General features: G+C 36.3%; 2 protein-coding genes across 2 annotated transcripts; both read right to left on the bottom strand.

Moving 5' to 3' along the window:
• Window positions 1-21: 21 nt before the first annotated feature.
• Window positions 22-16,760, bottom strand: LOC107659219 (estrogen receptor-like). The gene is given in 11 exon segments (XM_016448086.1): window positions 22-1,727; window positions 1,730-1,943; window positions 2,062-2,245; window positions 3,334-3,467; window positions 4,553-4,691; window positions 5,967-6,302; window positions 8,163-8,279; window positions 11,941-12,164; window positions 13,992-14,436; window positions 15,057-15,176; window positions 16,693-16,760. Coding segments are annotated over 9 exon segments (1,818 nt in total). The 5' UTR covers window positions 14,321-14,436; window positions 15,057-15,176; window positions 16,693-16,760; the 3' UTR covers window positions 22-1,586.
• Window positions 16,761-19,123: 2,363 nt separating this feature from the next.
• Window positions 19,124-22,509, bottom strand: armt1 (acidic residue methyltransferase 1). Its single transcript, XM_016448082.1, has 5 exons — window positions 22,357-22,509; window positions 21,773-21,878; window positions 21,400-21,641; window positions 20,599-20,764; window positions 19,124-20,244 (listed from the first exon to the last, which is right to left on the bottom strand). The coding sequence occupies exons 1-5, from the start codon at window positions 22,407-22,409 to the stop codon at window positions 19,465-19,467; spliced, it is 1,347 nt and encodes a 448-aa protein (XP_016303568.1). The 5' UTR covers window positions 22,410-22,509; the 3' UTR covers window positions 19,124-19,464.
• Between the last annotated feature and the right edge of the window lie 2,363 nt (window positions 22,510-24,872).

Raw genomic sequence — 24,872 nt, 5'->3', positions numbered from 1 at the left:
AAATAAGATTTTGCATGGCGATTCACATTTTTATTTTATGGCATGGAGTTACTTTTTTTTTTTTTTTCTTCCAGAAATGTAAAACAGTCACCGATGTAGCTCTATGAGAGACGCGTGCTTTTTATTACCGTTATCTACTGACTGTATCTTAATTTGTGTGTTATGACAATGACAGTGTGACAAAAACATGATTACAATGTCTATGCCTATTTATGTATGTACAGTTTGCTAATGCTGACAATAAAGACATCTTTTCATTTAATATATATATATATATATATATATATAAAAATTCTGCTAGTCTGCCCATTATGTTAAGTTAAAAGTATCATTTTAAAGTTACTTTTTTTTTTTTGTACTCTTTCCTTTATAATTAATTCAGCCAAATTAACATTTTCACATTCAGGTCCTTCAAAATGAAAACATACTGTACAAATCATAACATTCAAGTATCAAATGTAATAGCTGATAAATGTAATGTACTAGTCTACTGGACTATGAGCATACACATTCACAGATTTGAGGAAAAATATGGCAATCTAGTGTAAGGCAGTCAGTGTCAGTTCCTGCACTGAATGCGTACCAGTGATTATAGGCCGTTATTCATTTCAAGCTGTCACAATGCTTATAACAATCAGCATTTACATGTCAATTAACATGGCCATAAAACCAATTACAGCACTTTAACACAGCAAAAATAGGATGTAACATTTTTGTCATATTAACCAACCAATAAGCAAACATCTTTGGACAAAAAGATGCCACTAATATCACCACTAATCACTGAGCAGTTCCCCCCCATGCGAGTTAAAATTACTTCTTTAACATTAAAAATAGAGCAGTGATTTTTATTGATAAATACATCTCTGATTGCGAGAATATATTACATAATTTTATTTTTTTCTTGTTTTTTTCCAAGAGTAACTTTTCTCCTGTTTTCAGTTTGTTTTATATTAAGTATTTTCTATTCAGTTTTTTTATATTAAGCGCTGCTTGTAATTATACATACTTATTGTTATTGCTATAATGCATATAATAATAGTAACATGAAAAATGTGTAACACGGATGCTGCAATATGAAGTTCTTCGGTTCTTCTACATTTCAGGTAACATACCACTACAGTAATTTAATAATCCTTGGTAACTAAAGCTTAAACTTTAGCTACCAAGGATTATTAAGTTACTGTACTAAAAACAGGTGACGTTATATTGACATTCCACTGTCAAATCTGCTGTCAGTCAGAAATGCTACTTTATGATGTATAGTACTTCACAAGCCACCTGCTCTTTTTTTTTCCTTTGAATTTTTTGGTTTGTTTAGCTTAAGTAAGTTTGTGACGTCAAAGCTGTCACTCCATTGGTCATTAAAAGAAAAGAAGAAGAAGAATTAGCAGCTTCTACATAAATCTGTCTCTCAGCGTGCCACAAAGGCCAAAGAGACCTTTTTTTTTTCTCTTTTTTTTTACAAGTATGACACTTTTTCAAAATGTCTTTCAAAACTAATGAATCAAGTGACCACAGATGTATAGTGTTTGGGAGCCTTGTTCTTAACCTGTCCATTTCTACAGATATGTTTTTACATTTTTCTAGATGGGTCTTTCAGAATCTAAAGTGGACTTTGATAAGGCACAAGGAGAGACAGCACTGACTGCTTCAGTCTTCACATTCTTCAGTTGTTGGATTGCATTACACAGCTCAGGGGTCTGGGGTCTGGACTCTGGTCGTGAAAGGCAGTGTTGGGCAGCATGGCTCCAGGACCTCTGGAGAGGCTGCTGCTGCTGGTTGTGAGTGTAGATGGGGGGTCTTTCTCACTCTGTGCCCACAGTCGCTGCACCTTTCCTGAAGAATGGAATTGCTGGGCGTCTAGCATCTCCAACAAAAGGTCATACAGCGGGACTCGATTCTTACATTTCATTCGGTATAAGTGCTCCATTCCTCTGTTGCTTTCAAAAAAAAGAAAGCAGATATAATGTGCATGACTGTAATATAAGCAGTCTTTTTGTTTTGAATGGTAGTGTGTATGAAATGATGTTTGTGTTAATCATCTTATTTGCTCTTTACCTCATGTGTCTGATGTTTGAGAGCAGCAGCAGGAGCTGGGCCTGACGGCGGGACTGCAGCTGCAGCGAGGCACCCGATTTACTGATGCAGTAAATGAGGGCATCAGTGATGTTGTCCAGCATGCACTGCACCATGAAGCTGTCCCTCAAGGGCTCCACTGGACTGGAGCAGAATGAAAATGCACCTGACCAGACAGAAAAGATAAGCAATAACCATTAAAGCATTTATTACATTAACTGACACCTAAGACATGTTTAGGGTTGTTACACCTAGGACATGTTAAAGACACTTCTAATGATACGAAAGATTTCTATTTCAAATAAATGCTGTTTTGTTTTTTTACACTTCCATCAAATAATCCTGGATCAAATTTTCCACAAAAATATTTACTATGTATACAGAAAATGTATTTTAAATTGTAATAATATTTCACAATATTACTGTTTTTACTGTATTTTTGATCAAATAAATGTAGCCTTGCTGAGCATAAGAGACTTCCTTCAAAAACATTTTTAAAAAAATCATACAGACCCCAAGCTTTTGAACGGAAGTGTAATTCTGAAGTGGTTTATTTTGTGGTAAATACTGTCTAATTGTTCATTAAATGTTTTAATTACATACAACAAAAAGCTAAAAAATGAAATACCTTTTTGTGTGTTTTTTACAGTGTATTCTACTGGCTTAGCATAGCTCTGCTAAGTTTTTGATCACATATTGAAGGTTGATGGGATTGTGTGGGTGGATTGGATCCTACATGACTGACCAGTCAGAATGAAATAATAATAATAATCTTTATTTTTCTATAGTGCTTTTAAATGTTACTTCTCAAAGCGCTTAACATAACAAATAAAACATCAAAATACACCATATAAGAATGTATAAAATAAGCAAAAAACACATTTAAACCACATTAGAAATCAAAACAATATAAAATGTATATAAAAATGTAAGTAAAAGCTACCCTAAAGAAATAAGTTTTAAGGCGAGATTTAAAAATGTTAAGAGAATTTGTCAATTCGAGAGAAAACAAAGGTGTTAATCAACTTCTCAGCAACAGGGAAAGACAACATTGGACGTAATCTGGCGATATTTCTAAGATGAAAGAAAGATGTTTTAACAGTATTCAGAACATGAGGCCATGTGTAATGGAATTAATTATTCCAGGGAGCATTTAATAATATAATATATACCACTGGAAGCTCCAAAGTGTATTTTATTTCCAAAGTACTCAAATCGCCACGTTCTTTCACTCTCTGTGACTTGCAGACTCACCAGAATTGAGAAGTATGATGGCTTTGAGACATACAAATTCCTCCAGCTTGAGTTTGAGACTACGGAAGCGAGCCACAGTCGCCAAGAGCATGTCGAAAATCTCAGCCATCCCCTCGACACATTCTCCTTCACTCCTGTAAAGAGGTAGACCTGCACTTTATCCATGCTGGGAGATTGTTTGTACCATTTACTGTGATATGTGCCTTAAAACAGCTCTGTTTTCCCCCCCACCTCCTCTAGTGAAGCTGTAAACATTGCATATGCTGTTTACTGTTTACTTAAAGACTGGACCTCTAATGGACTCTCTGTAAACTCTCATTTGTCTTTCATCAGTTCTTATCCTATCTTAGCAGCGTCCTTGCTTTGTCTGATTCAGCCATATTATCTTTTCAGTCCCATCCAAATTTTTACTCACTCTTTCTCCTTCATCCTCCAGGATGCTTTATTAAACCACCAAGCTCACGACTCTTTACTTTTTACGGATGCTGGTTTTGATTAGATTCGTATTGCCTTTGTCAGTGATGACGCTGTTCTTCAGAAGCCCTTTAAAGAGCCTGTTCCCAACCGGGTCCTAATTACTATCTACTTGTGACATGGTCTTCTGAAGAGGAGCACTAGGCACTCAGATAAACAGTTCACATCCTTTTTAACAATCTAGTTTTCGTTTCATAATCATTCAATCTCATTTTATTAGGCACGGCCCTCTGCTGGGCCAGATCCCGTCTGCAAGGGGACAAAACCACATGCAACTCAATGTTCTTTATGAAATTGAGGCAAAAAATAAGCACATGCAGAGGGAATGCATCAGGTCAGTATGACATCTCGAAAAGCCCACAATCACCCTCACAGCATCAGTATCAAGTAAGATTGCCTGAGACTAAAATAAAGTCGGGAGTTTCATTAGAGTATAACAGGTGTCCCCGCAGGTTTCTGCCACGGCATGTTAGTGCTTTTCCATTATTCCTAACAGTCAAGCGAGGCTAAATGTAATCAAAACAATTTAATGTGTTTTCAAAGCTTCTCAAAGCGTGGTTGCACACTTTTCCATGTCTGACTAGATGAATATATGTGATGGTAACAGTGAGAGCGAGTCATTATATTGGATTCGAGTTTTATTATAGCCTCACTAAATGAGTTGTTCCAATATGGATGTATACAAAAAAAGTGGAAATACTTATTTTACAGTGGCCTACAAGAGGAGGTGCCGAACATCCAGTACCTATCCAAGATGAGATCCTGAGCAAAGATGAGTTTTCCAGGTGAATGAATAGACCTCCATATGAGGCCGATCATCAACACCTCCAGCCAAGAGCTCTCCAACAACTGAACCTGATCGTGCAGAGAGAGATCCTGGAAGCCTGGAGAGAACAGAGACCTCATGCTTCATACACTACTGTTCACTAATTTGGGGTCAGTCAAATTTTGTCTTTAGAAGAAATTATTACATTTAGGCAGCAAGGATGCATTCAAGTGCTCAGAAGTGACGGTAAAGGCATTTATAATGTTAATTTTAATTAAAGGGTAATAAGAAATGTTCTTGAGCATCAAATCAGCATTTGGAATGATTTCTGAATGATCGTGTCACATTGAAGACTGGAGTAAAGGCTTTAAGTAGAGTTAACAGTTACTTTAAGTTAACTGTAATATTTCACAATATTACTGTTCTTACTGTAGTTCAATCAAATAAATGCACCCATCATAAGAGACTTTGAAAAACATTTTTCTTTAAATCTAACAGCCCCAAGTTTTTAAATAGTAGTGTATGTTGTGTAGCAAGAACAATAACAAGGTAAAATAGACTTTTACTTTTTCTGAATAAAATAACAGTGGCGCATCTGCAAAATGATTCTGTGTTCTGGCCAGCTGTTCTGTGGTTATTGCTGCTGTAATAGGGGTGGTTGCTAGGCAGTCACTTAATTGGCTCTATGATATTCTGGTCCCTAGATATGGTTTAGGACACTCATCACTTTGGAAAGTAACAGCATACCTCTTCTCATCAACCTGCATGATTTGAGGTATCATTCAAGTCTGTAGCACAAGGATGGGTTGCAAATCACATTTAATACTAGTACTATTAGTAAAATGATTCACCACTTCAGCATATTTCTTGCCTATAATTGAAATGATCTTCCTCTATGATGTATAGGAGGGTTAGAAGAGTGATGATTACCACCTTCCGGTAAATAATTATGGAACCTGAAATTTTTAGGGTTGTAACCCACATATAACAACATTTAGGTTTTATCCGCTGTATCTCATGAGTTCAATTGTTTCCTTCTCCGAGGAGGGTTAATTAAGACATCTGAACATCAGATACTGTATAATGGCTCCCTTAAAACTCCCAGCAGGTCTTTTAATGTGTGCAAACTCAGCTGGAGGCCAAATCAAGCTGAGGCGCAGCACAGATCATTGTAATAACACCTATCTTCTTTACCTTTGCGCCTGTGACCTTGTTGTCATTTGAATCTCTGCCACCTGTGCTGACAAAACCTGCTTGCCATGGTTACAAAAACTGGCAAGGCTGTCACCAGGGGTTCTGTTCCTAGAAGTGCTTCCTTCTGATTTAAAACCCCCTCCCTTGATGTTGCACTCTCAGTTAAAGCAACTTTAATTGATCTTTGAAAGGGTTTTACCTGGGACTTTCTTAGCCCAGGCGATCATGTGGACGAGTTCTTTGTCAGCCATGTTTGTGAGCAGGGACATCATGGTGATCTCGGTGTATGGGCGGCTGTGTTTCTGTCGTGAGCAGACGGCCGGCGGCTCTGCCCCCAGAAGCAACACCAGCAGCTGGTCAGGAGGCATGCATAAAGCACCGACCACACCACCGCTGCTCTTTCTCCTGTCCTGCAGAGGAGCTGTTCTCAGACCGGTGCGGCTAGACTGCTCACTGTAGCTCTTGACACGATCTTCATTACCGCTCCTTCTCCTGTCACGCCTGATAGCGCGGCCTCCGCGGTCCTTACGAATACCTGCAATGGAAAACATGCAGGTTATTATTACTTTTACTATATCCTATTTTCAAACTATTTGACAACAGAGAAAAATTAAAGACTGTGCAGTACATGTGAACACCCTAGTATATTTAAAATACATTTTATTTCATATTAAGTATAGATCAAATCTATTAACATATTTACTGACAAATCGCTCGAGACTTACGGATTAAAAATTATAATTACATTTTATTTGGAGTACTACTTGTGCACAATGCATATTTCTTAATATTAAGCCTAAAATGTGTTTTAATGTCACTATTGATGAGGATTGTATGATCTTCAGTATATCTTTAGTTGGACTTCAGCACTACTTTCACACAAGTAACCCTCTGGTATTGGTCATTTGGGAGTCACACTTGTGTTGTTCGCCGGTCAAAACAGACCATAATTGTGTACTGATTTTATTTCATTTCAATAATGTTTTTTTCTTTAATATTTTGCATTTTGATTGTATTTCATTTTACTACTTAATATTAATATCTAAATTATGGACTATTTTCTGTATAAAATGTAAAACAAATTATAAAAAATATATATATAATTTTTCAATTTATGCAATATTTAAGTTAAAAATAGAGCAAAAGTATTTAAAATCCATTGAATTGAGGCAGATTTGTTCCACCTTGTGGACAAATAATAATGAAAATCACCTGTAATAGCCATATAGTGCTGTGTATTCCTTATTTACTGAGCAGTGTTTTCAGGCACAATTTTGTCACCCCTTCATTGCTGTGCTCTTTTTTTCTGCATTGTGGCTGATTTGTAGATTGTACACACAAAAACGTCTTTGTATTTTCGTATTTTTCTCATTTATTTCCTATGGCGGTCCTACGGAGGTTGGCACATAGCGACTGCCATAAAAGTCACAGAGTTTCGTACCATTCCAATGAATAGTAATTTTTAAAATTTTCTAACTTTTTTTTTCAACACCAGAGGGTTAAGTGCATTAAGTACAAAATTAGTTGTTCCAATTTAGCAGAATTAAAGTATAGCCTACCAGTTTGAATTAGTCAGATTCAAACCAGTCAGATTTTTTAAGTATTTGTTTTCAGTGTGAATTATTTCCGTATTTCAAACGATGTTTGATTTTTCTTCTTTTTTTTCAGTGTGAATTATCCCTAAACAATTAACATGGAAAAGTATACTTTCAATTTCAAGTTTATTTATCATATGTACAAAGTCAGTGACAATTTGCACATTGAAATACTTAGGTTGAGGCTCAGGCATTTTACATTAGTGCAATATAATACAAAAAAAAATGTAGTCCTGTAATATGTGTAGTATGTTTTTAAAGTGCATATGCTCTTTGTAAAGGAAAATAATCATCATGAGGTATACGTGTGTGTATACATATTTGTGAGTGTGAGTGAGCATTACAGAGTGTTTAGAGTTCTGATGGCCTGTAGGTAGAAGCAAATTACAAAATTGTATTTAATATTTTACATATGAATAATTATAAATAGTAAAATATATAACATATAATTTAATACATTAAATATAAATTAAATGTTTATTTAATTTCTATCTCTCTCGCTCACATATACACACACACACATAAAGAAATTAACAAACATTAACCAAGATGGAAAAGGTTTCATAAATAAAATAGTATATAATAAGTAATAGTACATAAAGTAATCATTCACTGTTGTGGCCAATTCTATTCAAATGTACACATATTAATCCTAAACTAAATATTAGTCCATTATTCAATTCTGAATGTTACCCAACCCTAGACAGAAGTAGGGGAAACTCTACTCTAGATGCTGCTTTAAATGTGGGAGATCATGACAGACATAAAGAGAGAGAAAGGAAGAGAAATCTTTTATGTACCTCCTTTCATCATGCCTACTTCATAACACTTGCGTAGTCTGCATGCTTGGCAGCTCTTCCTGCGGTTTCTGTCAATAGTGCACTGGTTGGTTGCCGGACAAACATAGTCATTATGACCTAGAGGCAGAAAAATGAAGTAGGGCTTGTTTTTGATCATTGCTTTACCCTCGAATTCTTGCTTAAACAGTAAAGTACTTTTTTAAGATCAGCTTTCAGAGATGCTTTCCTTTTTTAACTTTGTACTGTATACTGTTCTGTCAAAAGCAACAAAGAGTGCAGTGCAGCGCATCAACGGCCTTGGATCTGATTAAGCGCTGAGAGCAGGTACATGCTGTTCCAGCACTCCAAATGAAATTTTAAATTAGATGATTGTGTCTCAGCCTGAAATGTCACAGACCTACACAAAAACACATACACACTGACATCCAAACCACTGTATTAAACCATGCACATAATCATAATGCCATATTCTACAACAGAGAATCCAAAACATATGAAAATTTGGATGTTAACAAGATAATGGTTGTAAACACATTTTAGGTTAATAAGCTATTTTGGGTGGCCAGCACAAATGACCTGGAAACTGTAGAGAGCAAATCACCACCGAGCCCTTTAGAAAGACTCTGGTTACTCCCTGAAACTACTGCTCAACAAAATCACTTTAACAATCACAAATGCCTAAAACGGTATCCACCAAATGGCAGCTCACTCAGGGAAAATGTATATCAGGATTCAGCAATAAAAAAAAATTTCTGATGGGCAAGTTATTTTAATATGTTTTTATGTAGTTTGTATTATATTAATTATATGTGCAGTTTATACCATGTATATTTTAGATATATTTTACAGTGAAAGTGATTTTACTTTAATTTAGCACTGGCTCCACAGGATTCTTTAAAGTACATTTTTTATTTAAAAAATGTATTAAAGACTGTGAATATAGGGATCTGCATTGTAACTATTGTTTTATTGCTGGGATCGTATTATATTAAAACAACTGTATATAAGCAACTTAAATTATACATAGACTACTTTTTTTTTTTAATCCTTTATGAAACCCAAATCCAAAATGTATTTATTTGCTCTTCTCTCTGCCTTCCTGTCCTGATGGTCTGTCTCTCCTAAACATCTTGGCTGTCTATCATTCTACACTCTCTTACTGTAATTCCCCTCATACAGTGTCCTAAAACCCATTTGTCTGGTACACACAGCAATTTTTCTCCAGTTTTCTGCTCCGTTTTCCTCACCAGAATGGCAGTTAAAGTCAGCAGCAGTTACCTGCCCCAGGAAAGCGCTCATCAGGCGCTTGCATGTCAAGGTCAAGCTCAAAACATCTACCCGGCCTCTCATTTCACCAAACCCACCCAGATCTGCACCCCCTTCCAACGCAATACAGAACTGCAAATAAGGTGCGAGCAGAAACATCTGTGTGCTTCCATTGTACATATCAGGCAGCCTCTCATCAGATCTAGCACATGGGAGACTTTGATTTTCACCTTTTTCTATCAGCTTTAAAAGGAAGGGCAGTAGGGAGCATGTAAGGATGATTATCTGTGGCATGCATTCACACATTTGAAATTGTATTTGGAAGCGTAAGGCCTTGACTTGAAAATGACTATTAGAAAATCAAGGAAAATCGAATTAGGCCTCTTTTTCTTTTTGCCAGCACGTGAATTTCGAGGGGGGTCGGCGTTTCACTTCCAACTGTTTAGGTTTATTTGGAAATTAAAGTGATTTCTATATTTTATCCATTCAAAAGACCCAGTTCTGCATATAAACGTAGCGCTGTGTTTTGCAGTCTTTTGCCATAATACTTGCAGACTGCAGCCAATAGAAATGCTTCTCTATCATTGCGCGTGCTGCTCCTCACAGCACAGATCGTGAAAGCAGACTAAAGTTTTTGTCATTCATTGTAACAAACAAAGTGTAGAGACGATGTAAATAATAGATTCAGTGTGCAGTGTAGAGAGCGTCATGCATTAAAATGGAGGTTTGTGAGATCGCGATGAACTAAGGAGGGTAACAGCTTTTAATGATTATAAAGAGAGTTTGCAAATGTGAAATTGAATTTATACAACAGTTTTATACATTTGTGATTTTATACAAAAGTTAATAGGCGTTAATTAAGTGACTTACATTTTAGGAACACTGTTGTCTATTTTGCTCAACAAAAATATAGTTCAAAAACAGTCACAGCTGAGCCACTGAGCATCTACCTATAGTCTTTGCCACAGCGCTGTTTCGTTTATGAATGGATCTTTGTTTTTGAACAAATCTAGTGAGTCAATGATTCAATTATCCATTCACAAAGACAGTCACTTGCTTCGTTCCTAAATGAATCAGCCGTTTGAACGAATCGATTGAATGAATGATTCAGTGACAAAGACAGTGACTTGCTGCCACCTACTGGCGGTTTCAGTTTCATTTTTAAAGTATAAATTGAGTCATTTAATCATTTAAATTTCTATATTCAAAACTTTATATTTAAAACATTAATCTCATAACATTGTTATTATGAGATGCATTAATGCCACCTCTGAGTCTTGTCAAAAATTCTGTAAATATTCCTTAATGCCACATTTGTGCTCTTCTGCGCCATGCAAAGATGAATTGTTGATTCTGATTTCATTTGACTGGTAACTTATTCTTCCTGATTGCATCTTATTATTTTAATGTAATTTAATGTTTAATTAAATTTTTTTAAGAATAATTTATAAATCTAAATTTTTGGCACAAAAGATGACATACATTTAATAAAGTTAGAAAAATGGCATTACAAAAGTAAAAAAAAAAAGTAGTCAAATATCAATGGGAAGGTTAATTTCTGTCATTGACCAGAAGGTGTCTGTTCCAATTTATTTGTATTTTTTTTAAGTAGGAGCACTAGTGCTCCTGAAAAGAAATGTAAGTGTAGAGCCCTTAAGAATGTAATATTAAAAACTAACTGCAAACATTTTTGCAAAGTGTAAACTAAATCTACAAATCATGCAATATTGTACCAGTAAATAAGAAGTTTTTTGAGGCCTTAGCTAAACTGGCCAATTAGAGACACTAATCATTCTCATTTTTTTATTAAATCATTCTTTAATTTCACTAATCAGGCTTTTTTTATTTTATTAAACACAAGGAGTCATTAATGATGCTTAGCCTACATTATAACGTGAAATTCACACACAACATATCTTTAATTTGGCCATAATTGCAGGTGCTTGTCTTAATATAGCCTACAAGAAGGTTTAGAGAAAATATTAAATAAGTTGTTAATAAATGTTATAGATTATAAAGTGTTTTATAATTAAGTAAATCTGAAAGGTCTTCTAAAATTACCATTATTACCTCGAATAGTTCCTCGAATTTGACTGACTGAGTGGTGATTTAAAAGAACTGAGGGGTTGTTTACTTAACACAGAACGCGTTTTCCATCATTTTTCTATGTAAACATGCATGCGCTAGGCTAGACGTGTTTGCCCGTTGCGCTCGAGTTTCTTTATTTTTCGTCTGTATTTTTAATTATTTATTTATTTATTTTGCGCATTACTCAAGCTAAGCAATTCCCCACTCAAAAAAAGTTTCTGTCTGTGCATTCTTGGTAGATATTTTAGGGGACTCTTTCTTACATCGATACGCCAGTAGGTGGCGACAGTGGCTTTCTTTCAAAGTGGTATTTAATAATATACTGAACTGATTCATTCGCAAACACTAAAACAAAACTTGTAGCAGAATCATAGTCACGCTGATATTCAGAAAAGCAAGACTGTGCGTGTAACAGACTGGCTACCTTGAAAGCTTCTCTTGAAGAAAGCTTTGCATCCCTCACAGGACCACACTCCATAATGATAGCCAGACGCATAGTCACTGCACACCGCACAGAAGCGCGTCTCCTTCTCGGAATCAAACCCTCCTGCGGCTCTTGATCCGGAGTACAACTCCTGTCTGTCAGTGACACTGCACAGCTCCTCACACAAACCAGCACCTGCCTGCTGAGAACACACAACACTGGACCTACAGACAGAAAAGGGGAAGATGTCAAGATAGAGTGGATGATGATAGAAACCAGGATAACTGACTGATGGGTTGTCATTCACGCTTCCTGCAGCAGTAGCTATTTAAATTCTGGCCTATGTCTTCTTCTATCTTATTGTAGATATTAAAATCGATTCTATTTTATCTAAATACGTTAAAAATTAAACAATAAAATCTAAAATCAGTTAGGTTAAAAGTTGCAAGTGAATTTAGGCCACACAACATGATTTAAGATGAACTTCAAAATGAGCATATAAATGTTAAAATAAATGGCAGATATGGGAAATAATAATTAAAAAATGATCCCTAATATCGTCCGATAACCGATATGGTACCATAAAACTGTGCATTCTTATAAATAACTAAATATAAATTATAGATATTTTATATGTATATAAAATATCTTTAGATACAAATTTGTAATCTCCAAGGAGAATGTGTACGTGACTGCAAACGGGACAAGTGTGACCATCCCCATTTCCTTCTGACCTCTTGTTCTAGTGTTTGTAAATATTTTATCTTTAATTCTGATGTCCAACAGATTTATTGCATAACCTCAAAAATGAACTGCAGTGCTGTCCAATGTCATCAGATGACAACTGGGGTCCCCAAGCAGCCTAAAGCAGTGGATGAATTAATATTCTCATCCGTCAGAAGTAAACAACAAATTTAAACATTAGGCTTTACTAATAATAGTTTATTCAACACGTGCTGCATTTTTTTTATTAATCCATTAACTGTACCAGATCTCCTTTCAGTTCTTCTGAAAATAAAAAAAAAATAAAAAAGTACTCCCTGTGTGTTCAGACAGTACCACTGTTGTTTTCACTAATTGTACTTTCCTCAAGGTCTAGAGACAGAATTTGATCAGAGGCTCTGCAAATGTTAAAAATCCTAACCTTCTTCTTTCCAAGAAGTCAATAAATTCTAATAATTAACAGCACAAACCTAGAACATAAAATAACAACAAATAAAACAAATCATAATTAGTCAGAGAGCACTCAACGTGTCCTGCAGGGGGGAAAAAATGTGTAAACCACTGTAATATGAAGTAATACTCGTTCTTCAATTCAAAAAGAAAACAAATGCCATCATGACCATCTAGCATTAAATGTTGGTCATACACAACCCACAAATCTATAGCCATAACCCATTAGGCACATTAAAAAGATGTTTACTCAAGAAAAACAATAATATTGAAATATTATAAAACAAAAAAAAACAAAAAGTTTAGTTTAAATGTTCAAGTGTTGGCTAATAATGGTACTCAATTTATTACATCAATTAGTCATGGTTTGTTTCCAAATTAAACATGTTCACAAAATGTGCCAGAATTGTTTCACCAGGCTTTGTCTATGTAAGGTGTTGTTAGTAAAAATGAACCTTGGTAAGCAGGTATCCAAGCAAGATTTGAGTGCTAAACCAAATATTATGCCTCGATGAATCAGAAATCTGGTGTAAATTACCTCCAGAACCACCTCATCTGATTAACTGGACACCTGGCAATATTTTCATGTCTGTTTTATAATCTTAAACATCTTATATCGTTTTTTTTTCTATTATATTTACTTTTTAATTTTAACCTGGATTTCACCATGAAAATGGCAATAGAAACTTGATGTTAAGAGAGAAGAAACATTTTCAATGTCTATAAAATGTCTTAAATCCAATATATCTCTTAAAGTTGTGTATAATAAATTCATGAACTTGTAAATTGTTCATTCAAAACTTTAGTTTGAATTCTTCACTTACAAAAGTGTCCAAAACATGACCACAACCAAAGCTGGTATTTAAAGCTGAACTGACCTGTAGACGGTGCAAGAAGGGCTGTCCAGGTAGCAAGACACCTGGTGGGTCAAGTGGTGTCCCCCATGATGGTTCAGGTACGGGGACAACCGAGGGCTGGAGGGTGCAAACATGAGAGGGCTGCCGGATCCGGTGCCTAAGGTCTGCAGATGTTCTTCAGCAGGGGGCGCGTGGGGGTCCGGGGGAGCTGGGTAGTATCCAACCGAGGCAGGCTCGGCGGGTGACGAGGTGCCATAGGTCTGTGTGGGGTTTGGGAACTCATAGGCTCCATCAAGATAGTTGACAGAGGAACTGATCCCCCCCGTGCTGTGCTCCTCCTTAGGGTACATGGGTGAGAGTTTGTGGGCAGTGGGTGGTGAGGAAAGTCCCTCCAGGTCTTCTCTCTCCGGTCTCGGGCTGGTCCTGCGTCGCTGCCTGGCACCAGCAGCCTCTTGGCTGGTCTGCCCTCCAGACATCACCATGGAAACACACACGCAGCCAGCATGACTTAAGGTACTATCTGTTCATAAGCAACCACCAAAAGACCGTTTTTGTCTTTTTTAAGCTGTCTTTTTTTTTACCTCCCACTGTCTTTCTCAAACTCTCTCCCCCTTGTTCTGTTTGCTTCCGCCCCGCTGTTCTGCCTACTCCTTCCTAAAAAATAAAAAATACCTTCCTCTTTCCTCCAGTCCGCCTTGAGCTGAAAGGACAAAGTGTGATGTTTTTCTAAGATACATATGTGAGGCTGCTTTTCCATCTCTTTCTTTCTTAAAATACCCTTTTTTATATTTTCCATCTCTTTCTTTTTTTCAGTATCTAAAACTACTATTCTAACAAAAATTCCTTGTTGTAGCCTTAAATATTACACTTAAGGAAGGATAAAATACGAGCAACTGCACAAGATGTCAAGTCTGATGTGAGGTGCTTTTCTATTAAACAGGAAAGAGAGGACAGGAAACTCAACTGAAACTACTAATAATAGAAAGAAATGCTTGATTAGGCTATAAACCACTAGAGCAATAGACATGGAATATTGTTTCTTGTGGAAACTAAAAAGACTAGAATGAGTTATTAAGTAGTCCTTACCAAAATTCAAACCAGTCCTCTGATTAATAAGTTTAGCCACATCACAAGTAGACTGGGTGCATCCCCTCGCTGATGTATCTCTGACTTCCTGTGTCCTTCTTGCTTTCACTGTCTGTGGTTCTGACAAAAAAAAAGAGGAGGTAAACAAATTAAAGACAGCCAGGTCGATACTGGCAGTCACTCTTCAGAGCAGGTCATGGCAACCAGGTAAACAAGAGATAGGAGGTCACCGCCTGATTCACTTGCCAAACCCTTTGGATTTTACAGGTGATGTGTTTTAAAACCACTTTATATGCTGTCCCCATCGGAAATTATACTTCAGAGAATTGATTACATTTGTTGAAAGATTTTTGCAAAAGGTTAAATAAGGGAATGAAATATTGTTCAGCTCACAAGGGACAAACAAGTCTGTTTGATCCTAATAATTTCTCTGTACTGGCAGCTATTTAAAGCTGAAATGGAAAGTGTGTAGGTGTCGGTGCTCTTTATTAAATGCTGCGTTGGAAACTTGAGTAATTGAGTTTTGATTTCCCTTTTTAAAAAGGAACATTATTATAACATATTTTTTACTGACAGTAATTCTGTCTAACTGCATGTGTGCTAAAATATACACTAATACATACATTATTTTAACTCAGAAAGGGTGCATAAATTGTTCAGTAATGTTACAAAGAGTTCTATTTAAAAAAAAAAAGTTTCTTCATTTAAACTTCAGCCATAAGTTTAAACATAAAGAACCCTGGGGAAAAGTATCAATGTTTCTACCAAATTATGAAGCAGCACAACTGTTTTCAACATCACCAAATCAGCATATTAGAATGATTTCTGAAGGGCCATGTGACACTGAGACTGGAGTAATGATGCTTAAAATTCAGATTTGCCATCACAGGAAATTACAGTTTAAAGGTTTTAAAATAAAAAAAAACATTTAAATTGTAATAATATCTGACAATATTACACTCTTACTGTAGCCTGTTTTTGATCAAATAAATCCAGCCTCTGTGGGAAGAGAGAATTCTTTAAAAAACATTTAAAAAATCTTACTGAATCTTACAAATTTAGGACAATCCCAAGTAGTGGATATATATATTTTTTTATAATAATTTGTTGTTCTAATTAAAATATATGCAGCACTGTCCTCAAACAAAATGGCTGCTAATGCATTAAATTAAAACATGCTGACTATTAGCTATCTACTTTTACAAAAATAGAGCTGATAATTAAACAAACTGTATTGATAACATTTTATGTGATGCAGTGTGCATGATGTATGCAAAGTGTACGCGTCTCAATCTGCTGCCCGCAGGTTTCTGATAACAACGCACTAAATAAAAAACAAGGCCAGCTGAAATCTTTAAGTCTACTTTTGAGCTTAGCTCTTGCTGTAAGAGAACTAGAACAGTTCAAAGACCAAACCCATGGCCTTGATTTTCAGGAAAAACAGCATGTACACAGTCCTCCGCTGACCCCTAAACACAAAAAGATAGCGTTCACGTGATTATTACGTAACATCAATTCTTTGTGAGTTTTTTTTTTTTTGACTAATTTCTTTGCTCTGTAGAATGGAGGCACGGCTCCTTGGATTCCCAGGAAGCATACACACACACACACACACACACACACACACAAAACATACTGTGAAAGTAAACAAATTGCGCTCTCAAAGGATAGGTCAACAAGCAGCATGAGCCCACACCAGGAACACTTCTGCCAGCGTAGTCTTTAGCCAATCAGATTTGAGCCTGTCAGTCGACCAATCATAACCCACTGTGGGCGTATGAATCGCGTGCCCTGGGCGTGCCTACCTGGATGCTGACGTCATCAGCGCGAGACCACCGTTCAAGTTATGATTTAGCAGAGGTAAGTGCAGTTGATCGCTTTATTTCAGTTAACTAGCCAAGTAAAGGTTTATCGTTTTATTTTTGCATGTTTACTTAAAACTTGGAAGTTAAATCGGTCGTTTAGAATAATGTAAGCCAGAGGCTGCTATGAATACAGACAGTGTTCCCAAAAATGCAGCTGTCTTGTGTTAGCCACAATGTCTGGCCAAAATGAAGAAAGGGATTATACTCATTGCCCTGTTTTTGTTCACTAACACTCGGTGGCCAATGTCCAGCCTAGCTGCCACTTAGCGCTGACCCTGCCTTCATAACTATAGCGTGATGAATAGACCACATGAGAACTCGGTGTATGAACAACGGGATATTTGTACTTCCCATTTGTGCAACAGGATGCAGTGTTCAATTAGTACACACTAATTACATCACCTTTATGTATTAATTTATTAATGTAATCAACATTCATTTACTTTTCATATTATATTACTGTGATTAACCGTTGTTAATGTTATTCTTATGTTGTGTTGTGTATTGTAATCTCAAAGATTTTTACATCACAAGACGATTTTGGTAAGCAGCAGTTGTATGTGCTTGGTAATAGTTGTGGAATTTATGCTGGTCAGACAAAGACTGATCATAAAGAAGAATGCAACAAAGATTATTTAGTAATCTTTATTCAGTTCTTTTATCACTTTATCTCATGCTTTCTGTATCTGCATCTCTTGTAAAAATATAAGAGTTAACATGCCACGGTGTTAATTGCTTTGAATATCAGACCAAAACCTGGCACGTCCTGACAGAAAGAGATAGTGAAAGACTGGATCTTAAACATTTGATTAATTGACTTTTCACATGATGTATTACACGGATACAATTATCATTCAGCCATAAAATTTACTTTAAAATAATGCTAAAGACACTAAATTGGACACTATACCAGCCATTCAGTGTAACTGAGGTTTAAATACTGGTGAACTTCTAGCACAGCGTCAAACTGGTATCAAGCCAATCTCAGACCTATGTGAGAAACATATTCAACTGTGCTACGTTTGTACTCCATAATTGTCAATTCATATTTCATGTTACAGGCACATTGCAATTAATCGTGATCAGGTCATTTCATGGACATGTTATTCCCAAAGTATTCAGAAAACTTTAATAAATTAATAATCAGACAGGGTCAAATCTGATTGGCTAAAGAGTATGAGTGTCCCGCGTGGGAGGAGCTCGCTGCCAGGACAGTCTCAAAATTCACGCACAAATCCAAGGCGATTCACATTCACAGCCCATGATAAACTCGTGCATTTTTAACATTCAAAAATTTTGTACACATTTGTACCTCTGTGAATTGGGTTTTGCATTTGTGAAACGTATTTTATGAATATATATTCTTATTTTGTGCATTTTAATTGGTTTTTGTGAATATATATATATATACTGTGCACGTGTAATATTTCTTATGCATGTGAATTGGGTTACGCATGTGTGCATCGCGTCTTTTGCGTGAATTATTATTGAGATCATTCTGGCTCCATACTAAACTTTATTCAGTGGCATTCAGTTTTCAAAACAGTTATCATTTTAACAAGTGTGAGTACATAAACACGGTATCCTGACTAGCATCTGTTTCCAGCATGCTCATAAATAAACTAAAAGAAATCATCATGGTGCAATTTTCATCCCAACAGACACTGGAAAACCTGGTAAACTTGCTTTGAAAGTGCTAGTCAATCCAAACTGTAAACAATAACTCTCTTGAGATATGTATGGTCAGTATGTTTTTTGTCAGCCAGAAAGCAGAACGTATTTCCTTATGATGACGTTAGTAAATCATTGTGAATTTGTGCTTTGTTTAAAATTAAAAATAAAATAATAATAAAACATTGGACGGCACTTCAAATCCCTTTACATTCAAATCCCTCCTCATAAATTCCATGTTGACATTACACTACTAGAATTGTTTTATTAAAAAGAGTTTTCTTTAATTGGTTATTTTCAATTATGCACTCCATGCAAAGCCCATAATTTAGAACATTTGAACAAGAAAAAAGAAAAAAGATCTATATACTGCACATTTTTAGCCCAAATGCATATACCTTTCTCACTATTCTGAAGGTGTTTTGGTCAATAGCATTTAACTAGAAGTTAAAATTCAGGTTCAGTATCTTTTTTATTTACTGTGTATCATACTAAACAACACATGTATGGATTCATATGATTTTTTTTTTGTTGTTGCCATGTTTACATCTGTATTTTTAAGTAACTGTACTTCTACACAATACAGATCAGCAGTGCAAACAGAACATCTTATACTGTGTTCAAGAGATGGTCAACAAGGACATTATTTAGGTTAAGATTAATTTCAGTGTTTGATATGCACAATCGGTAGGATTCACTACGTGATTTGCTTCCAACCGAAACAACTGTTATACAAGCAAAGATAAAACAACAAAACATTTGTTTGGCATATTGGCAACTAAACCAGCATCTTCAGTGCATTTTATTCCTTCATCTCTTTCTTCTCAGCAATTTCCTCTTTAGTGAGGACTCTCTTTTCTTTAAAAATGACCCTACTGTTCTCTGCATGGACTGGAAAACTGAACCACTGCATATCTGCCATTAGTCATCCAGTCTGGATCCTGAGAGCTGAGCTTCTCGGCCTGGCCTGGCTTTAAGCCCACCTGAACATCAGCCTTCAGTGTCCTGAGACTGCAGAGAGGGGCAGGCTGGAACCCCCTCAGCGCTTGATCAAACGGAACCGTGTGCTCCCATTTCCTATCTCCAGTAAGCTTCCGGTAGTTAAGGTCTCCTTTGAAGAGAATCAGATCAGAGCCCTGGAGAGTGCTGTAGAGATCAGCTGCATCCATCGCCATGTCACAGAACTCATGGGGTAAGGTCCAAAAAAAGTGGTCATGGTAAGACCATGTACCCTCCTTCATGAAATGCTTCCATTGGACACTGCTGGCTGACATCCACTTGTGATTGGCTGCCATGGTCTGCATGATGGTCCACTCAAAGTCTTGTTTGGTGACGTCTGAGACAAACCACGGGATGGACTTGCCATGAAATCGGATTTGCTTGGCTAGTCCGGCAGAAACAAGAAAGTCAGCAAGGACTAGATCGGTAACGAGCTCAAAACCAGCATTGTCTAAAATAATGTCCACTCTGGCATGCTTCATCCCAGAGGATCCGGCTCCTTGAGCAGCAACCAGCGTTGACCAAACCATGCTGGAGTCATCCACTAGGATGAAGCGCTGGAAATCAGGAAGAGAATCGATGGGACTGGACTTTTGAGAGTTGTCCTGACCGGCAGAGATGGACAGATCACACTTGTTTCCCCACAGAGAGACCTTCAAAACACACAGTAAACCAGATTATGTGGCATTATGCTATCACCAACTGTGTAATATCAATAAAGTACACAAGCGCATGCTGAAAACAGTAGCCACCCCTAGGCATGTTACTTGGCACCACAAACTGGATGTCATTCGGGTAACAAGATTCTCTGTTCTAAATTAAAGATGTGACTCTTTAAGCTTATGGCTCACTGAATTCACTTAGAATCTTCCATCTCCATGCAAACAAGATGATTTTCCTAGTTTTTGATGTTGTGTTCTGATGTCATATAAACAATGTCCCAATAACAATTGTTTTTAATGGAAGGGATCATTATACGCTGCAGCTAGGATCACGGAGACACTAACCTGGAGTAACTTGAGAAAGTTGTCTCGCAGCTGAATCTCAGTCATGTTCTCCATGTTAGTGATGAGCTCCTGAAGGTATGTACAGAGGGATTTAATGGCTTGTTGAGATTCAAAGAAGCTTTGCGTCTTTCCCTCCTTAAACACGTCAAACTTATCCATCGGTGGACTTTGGAAACAAAATGAAACACGTCAGTTAAACAATTCAAAATGTACCAATGCAACATGGAGAGTACAATTAATCTTGGTTAATTATTAAATCACTATTATTGATTACAAAAATATTTAAAGCACATTTAAGATAGCGCTTTAAATGACCATCAGTGCCTTTAATTTACAACGGCTCTAAAAATTATGTAAACTATTTCATCAATTGCAACACTATAGCATTTCTAAGGCAAGCCATACCTTTAAATTCATTTAGACCTGTACATATTTCAGTGGTCTTCCTGTTATAAATCTGTTCTCTTATTAAAATAACTTTCTTTCTTATTGCTGATTTTACCCATTAATTTAACTTGTTTTAAATACCTAATTAATACCATTTTAATTGTAAATTAATGTATGCCATATGACCATGTGTCCATTTGAAGACTAAGATGACTACTTATTTAATGATTGAGTATATCATTAATAAATTATATAGAAAAAAGTTGATTTTTTACTATTAAATGATGAAGTTCAGTTAAACTTTACGATATTTTGACTTTTAATTAAATTGTGTAAACTGTGAAAATAATCACAGTAATAATTTCACTGAATTTTTGATTGCTCAATGTATGGTCGTAAGCTGATTTGCCTTACTTCATATACAGAGCCTCTTGGATCCTCCGGTACATGTAACACTCCACATAGAGCCATGGTGACTTGAACCAGCTGACAGGCCTCCCGTCTTCCATCAGGTCCTGCTGTCTTCGCATGTATTCATTCCAGGCCTCTGAGTCCTCAGCATTATCAGTCAGAGACAGCACAGGTTTGTCTGTCTGCAGTTCATTCCTCAGCTTGGACAGGAAGGAGATGGCCGTCTTCTCTGCCTGGATCCCCTCCTGATAAAACACATTGTATAGAAGTTAAATCTGGGAAAACAAGTACAGGCAGGCTGTTTTATTTTATGAATAACATGAAACTATAACACTGCTAAATGTAAAAAAAAAAAAAAAGCAAAGATCATATATACCTTTCCATATTCTTTGAAGAAATTGTCTTTATTGCGGTGTAACGTGTCTATCACTTTTGTGAGTATGGTTGGGAGTCTGTCTCTCACAGTCAGATAGGCAAAGGACCTAGAAATGGGGAATATTAAACATTTTAGACGTAAATTGTGTGATTCAGAAAAATAGGTTTCACTAGCACTAGTAACTTGAGGAATAAGTCAAAGTCCATCACTAGGTGATAATAATGGATGTCATTACATCCACATCCAGCAGCGGCATGGCCACTGAAATGAATGCGTCTCGAAAGCTGGTTTGTCAACTACAGACTGCATTTCTAGACAGGCATTATATGCGAGTTTCGACAGTGCATGACTTTAAACTGCCAATGTTGCAAATAAATGCTGTTAAGGCAGGCATACCAATGGGTTGTTTTGAAACACAGCCATTGACAAGATTGTAAGACCTGCCTATTTGACTAAACGCAGCATTCATTCGTTATAACCGAACAACATGTAAACAGACGATACATTTCGTGCCGTAACCTATTTTCATATAAACGACGTCAACGGTGAAGCATCAAATCATATCTATGATCATAAAGACATACCCCTCAAACTCAGCAGAGAGTGACAGCGGGGCCAACATTCCCTCTGCCTCCATCTTTGCAAACAGGAAGGACTAGAAGAAGGGATTTTCAACAAACTTTATTTGAGAGCGATCGGTGACCAATTCACAAGGTAATGTGAAGGTATAAAATAGTTTAATACACTCTGTGTCCTTTACTCGCATATCGTGGGAACGCCTACAAATCACACACATTAGCATGTTATTTGTTGTCGTTTTACTAGTCTTATGAGGAATCATTGGCCAACTTTAGCTGTCGATGTCGCTTTATCGTTGACACTACTAACTGTCCTCTAGTGGCCATGCGAAGAAACGCCGGTCTATGAGCCATGTTGTCCATACACAAACACACAGTAGCTTATCAGACATATGACAATATTCAGATAGTGTTTGTTCAAATTAGCCTGGCATTCAAAGCTGCATTTTATATTTAATTTAACATCGATTCAATTTGAACAAGCCTGCACTGGTGAAAAGAAAATATCTTTACCAGATGGTTTATAGCTGGTCTCAGCCTGGTCTGTTGGCTGATTTTAGAGCATTTTTGGGCACTTTTCAGCTAATCAAGCTGGATGACCAGCCGGCCACACAGCTAAACAATAGCTTATTCAGAAAAGACCAGAGAGAATCAGCTTAGTATTAGTATTTATATTTTAAACTATACCTATAGTACTATCTCAGGATGACCTTTTCATGGACCTCCATAAGGATCTAAGGTTGATTTACTGTTACTGATTTACTGTCATTGACTTAAGAAAGATAAGTCAGGTTTGTTTTATATATCTAATCTGTATGTATTGAAAATATTGCTTGCTTGATATGGATACTATACTAATTTCTAAACCAGTAACATTTTATTATTCTGTCTACAGACAGCAGCAGCAATTCTGACTAAACCATATTTAATGATGCTAATGTGATTTTCGGAAATTGGAAACAGAAACCATAGTCCCAGATGCCTTTATCTCCCCACCAGACCACATGGCCCTAACACACAGCTTACTCTCTGTATGGAGACACCACCCCCAACTTCCCTTTCCTTGTTCTTTTTTTTGCAAACCCACAACTCGAAGCTGGCATCCTCATTTTGCATTGTTAAACTTCCAGGCTGTTGTAGACTAGTCTTAATATATTTTCTTGGCATTTTCTTACAATTCTTGTATGTATTTGTTCATTTTATTACCCCGTGTTATTCATTTCCTGATATCTCTAGCAGGCCTGGTCAAGTCAGCTCACATCCTGTTCTCCGTAGTGTAGTGAAAGCTTAGAAACTCTGGACACAAGCAAAGTAAACAGGAAAATATTATTATTATTTTAAACCATGTCCAGCTTCACTTGAATTGTTCAGAATGGAACCAATGCAATGATTTTCACAGGCTAATGATTCTTAAAAAAGATTTTAGGGAAATGTAATTCCTTTTACAACAAAATGTAGCTATTTAAAGGCTAAATGCATTTAAATCACTATAACTAAAATATAGCTAATGAAAAAAAAAAACATGGAAAAGGCCCTATCAAAGGTCAGGATGATCCTAGTAGTTACTTTTAATTCACATTAAAATAAATGAATTGATTACTGAGAACATACAAAAGCATAGTTGTTCTGGGACTAAAAGGAAATGTTTTTATTCTGCATATTTATAATTGATTTTATTCTGGTATAAAGATTTAAACCAAGTATCTTTTTTTTATCTTTTAAAGACTTCAGTAAAAGTGAAAAAATAAAAAATAAATAAATAAAATACCAAAATAAATGTTTAATAACATTTGTTGCAAATACATAAAAACACAGGAAAACTTAACCTGCAAATATTTAATTTAAATATTTAATATCTAAATAAAAAACCCAGCCCAGTCAGTCATATTTTTTTTAATTTTGTGATTTATTTAATATTTAAAATTAAGTCACATATTTATTAATTTACTAATTAATGAGTGAATTAATAAATTAACGTTATATTTGTGTATCGTTATTTATTTCAATATATATGTATTAAAAGTTTTTATATATTTATATCGTTTTCACCCAAAGGATACGTGAATAAATATATATAGTTGAAAATACGTTTAATACTGATTATATGCATTTAAACCAATAATAAGCCTCATTAAGTTTATTGCAGCCTGTGGGTGTGAAATCATCGCGCTCCAAATAATACGCGCATTTCTCGTGAGCCCATTTCTCTTGGCTGTAAAAGTGCAGTCTGTCAACTGAAATGCAAATAGTCCTTCTGCGTGTATCTGTCTCGATACGTTATCTTCATGTGGGGGTGGGTAGCGTGACCTACGGCTATCCAACTCCACTAAAATCCGTTTATGTGTAACGTTCACCAACGATCGTCGCCCCTGAATGATTGCTCAACATTCATCTCCGCCGCACCGTGAACACATGAGGCGAACGACACCCGTAACGTGCACTCATTTGGCGGCTTTTAGCGCCAAAGACCGTTTGTTTTGGCATCCCAGGGAAGTGGGTTTTACAACCGCTGTTTTTAAGCC

Source organism: Sinocyclocheilus anshuiensis, unplaced genomic scaffold (assembly GCF_001515605.1).
Source record: "Sinocyclocheilus anshuiensis isolate Anshui unplaced genomic scaffold, SAMN03320099.WGS_v1.1 scaffold423, whole genome shotgun sequence".
NCBI classification, from domain to species: Eukaryota; Metazoa; Chordata; class Actinopteri; order Cypriniformes; family Cyprinidae; genus Sinocyclocheilus; species Sinocyclocheilus anshuiensis.
The sequence above is the reverse complement of the archived record's forward strand: the minus strand, read 5'-3'. Positions and strand labels throughout refer to the sequence as shown.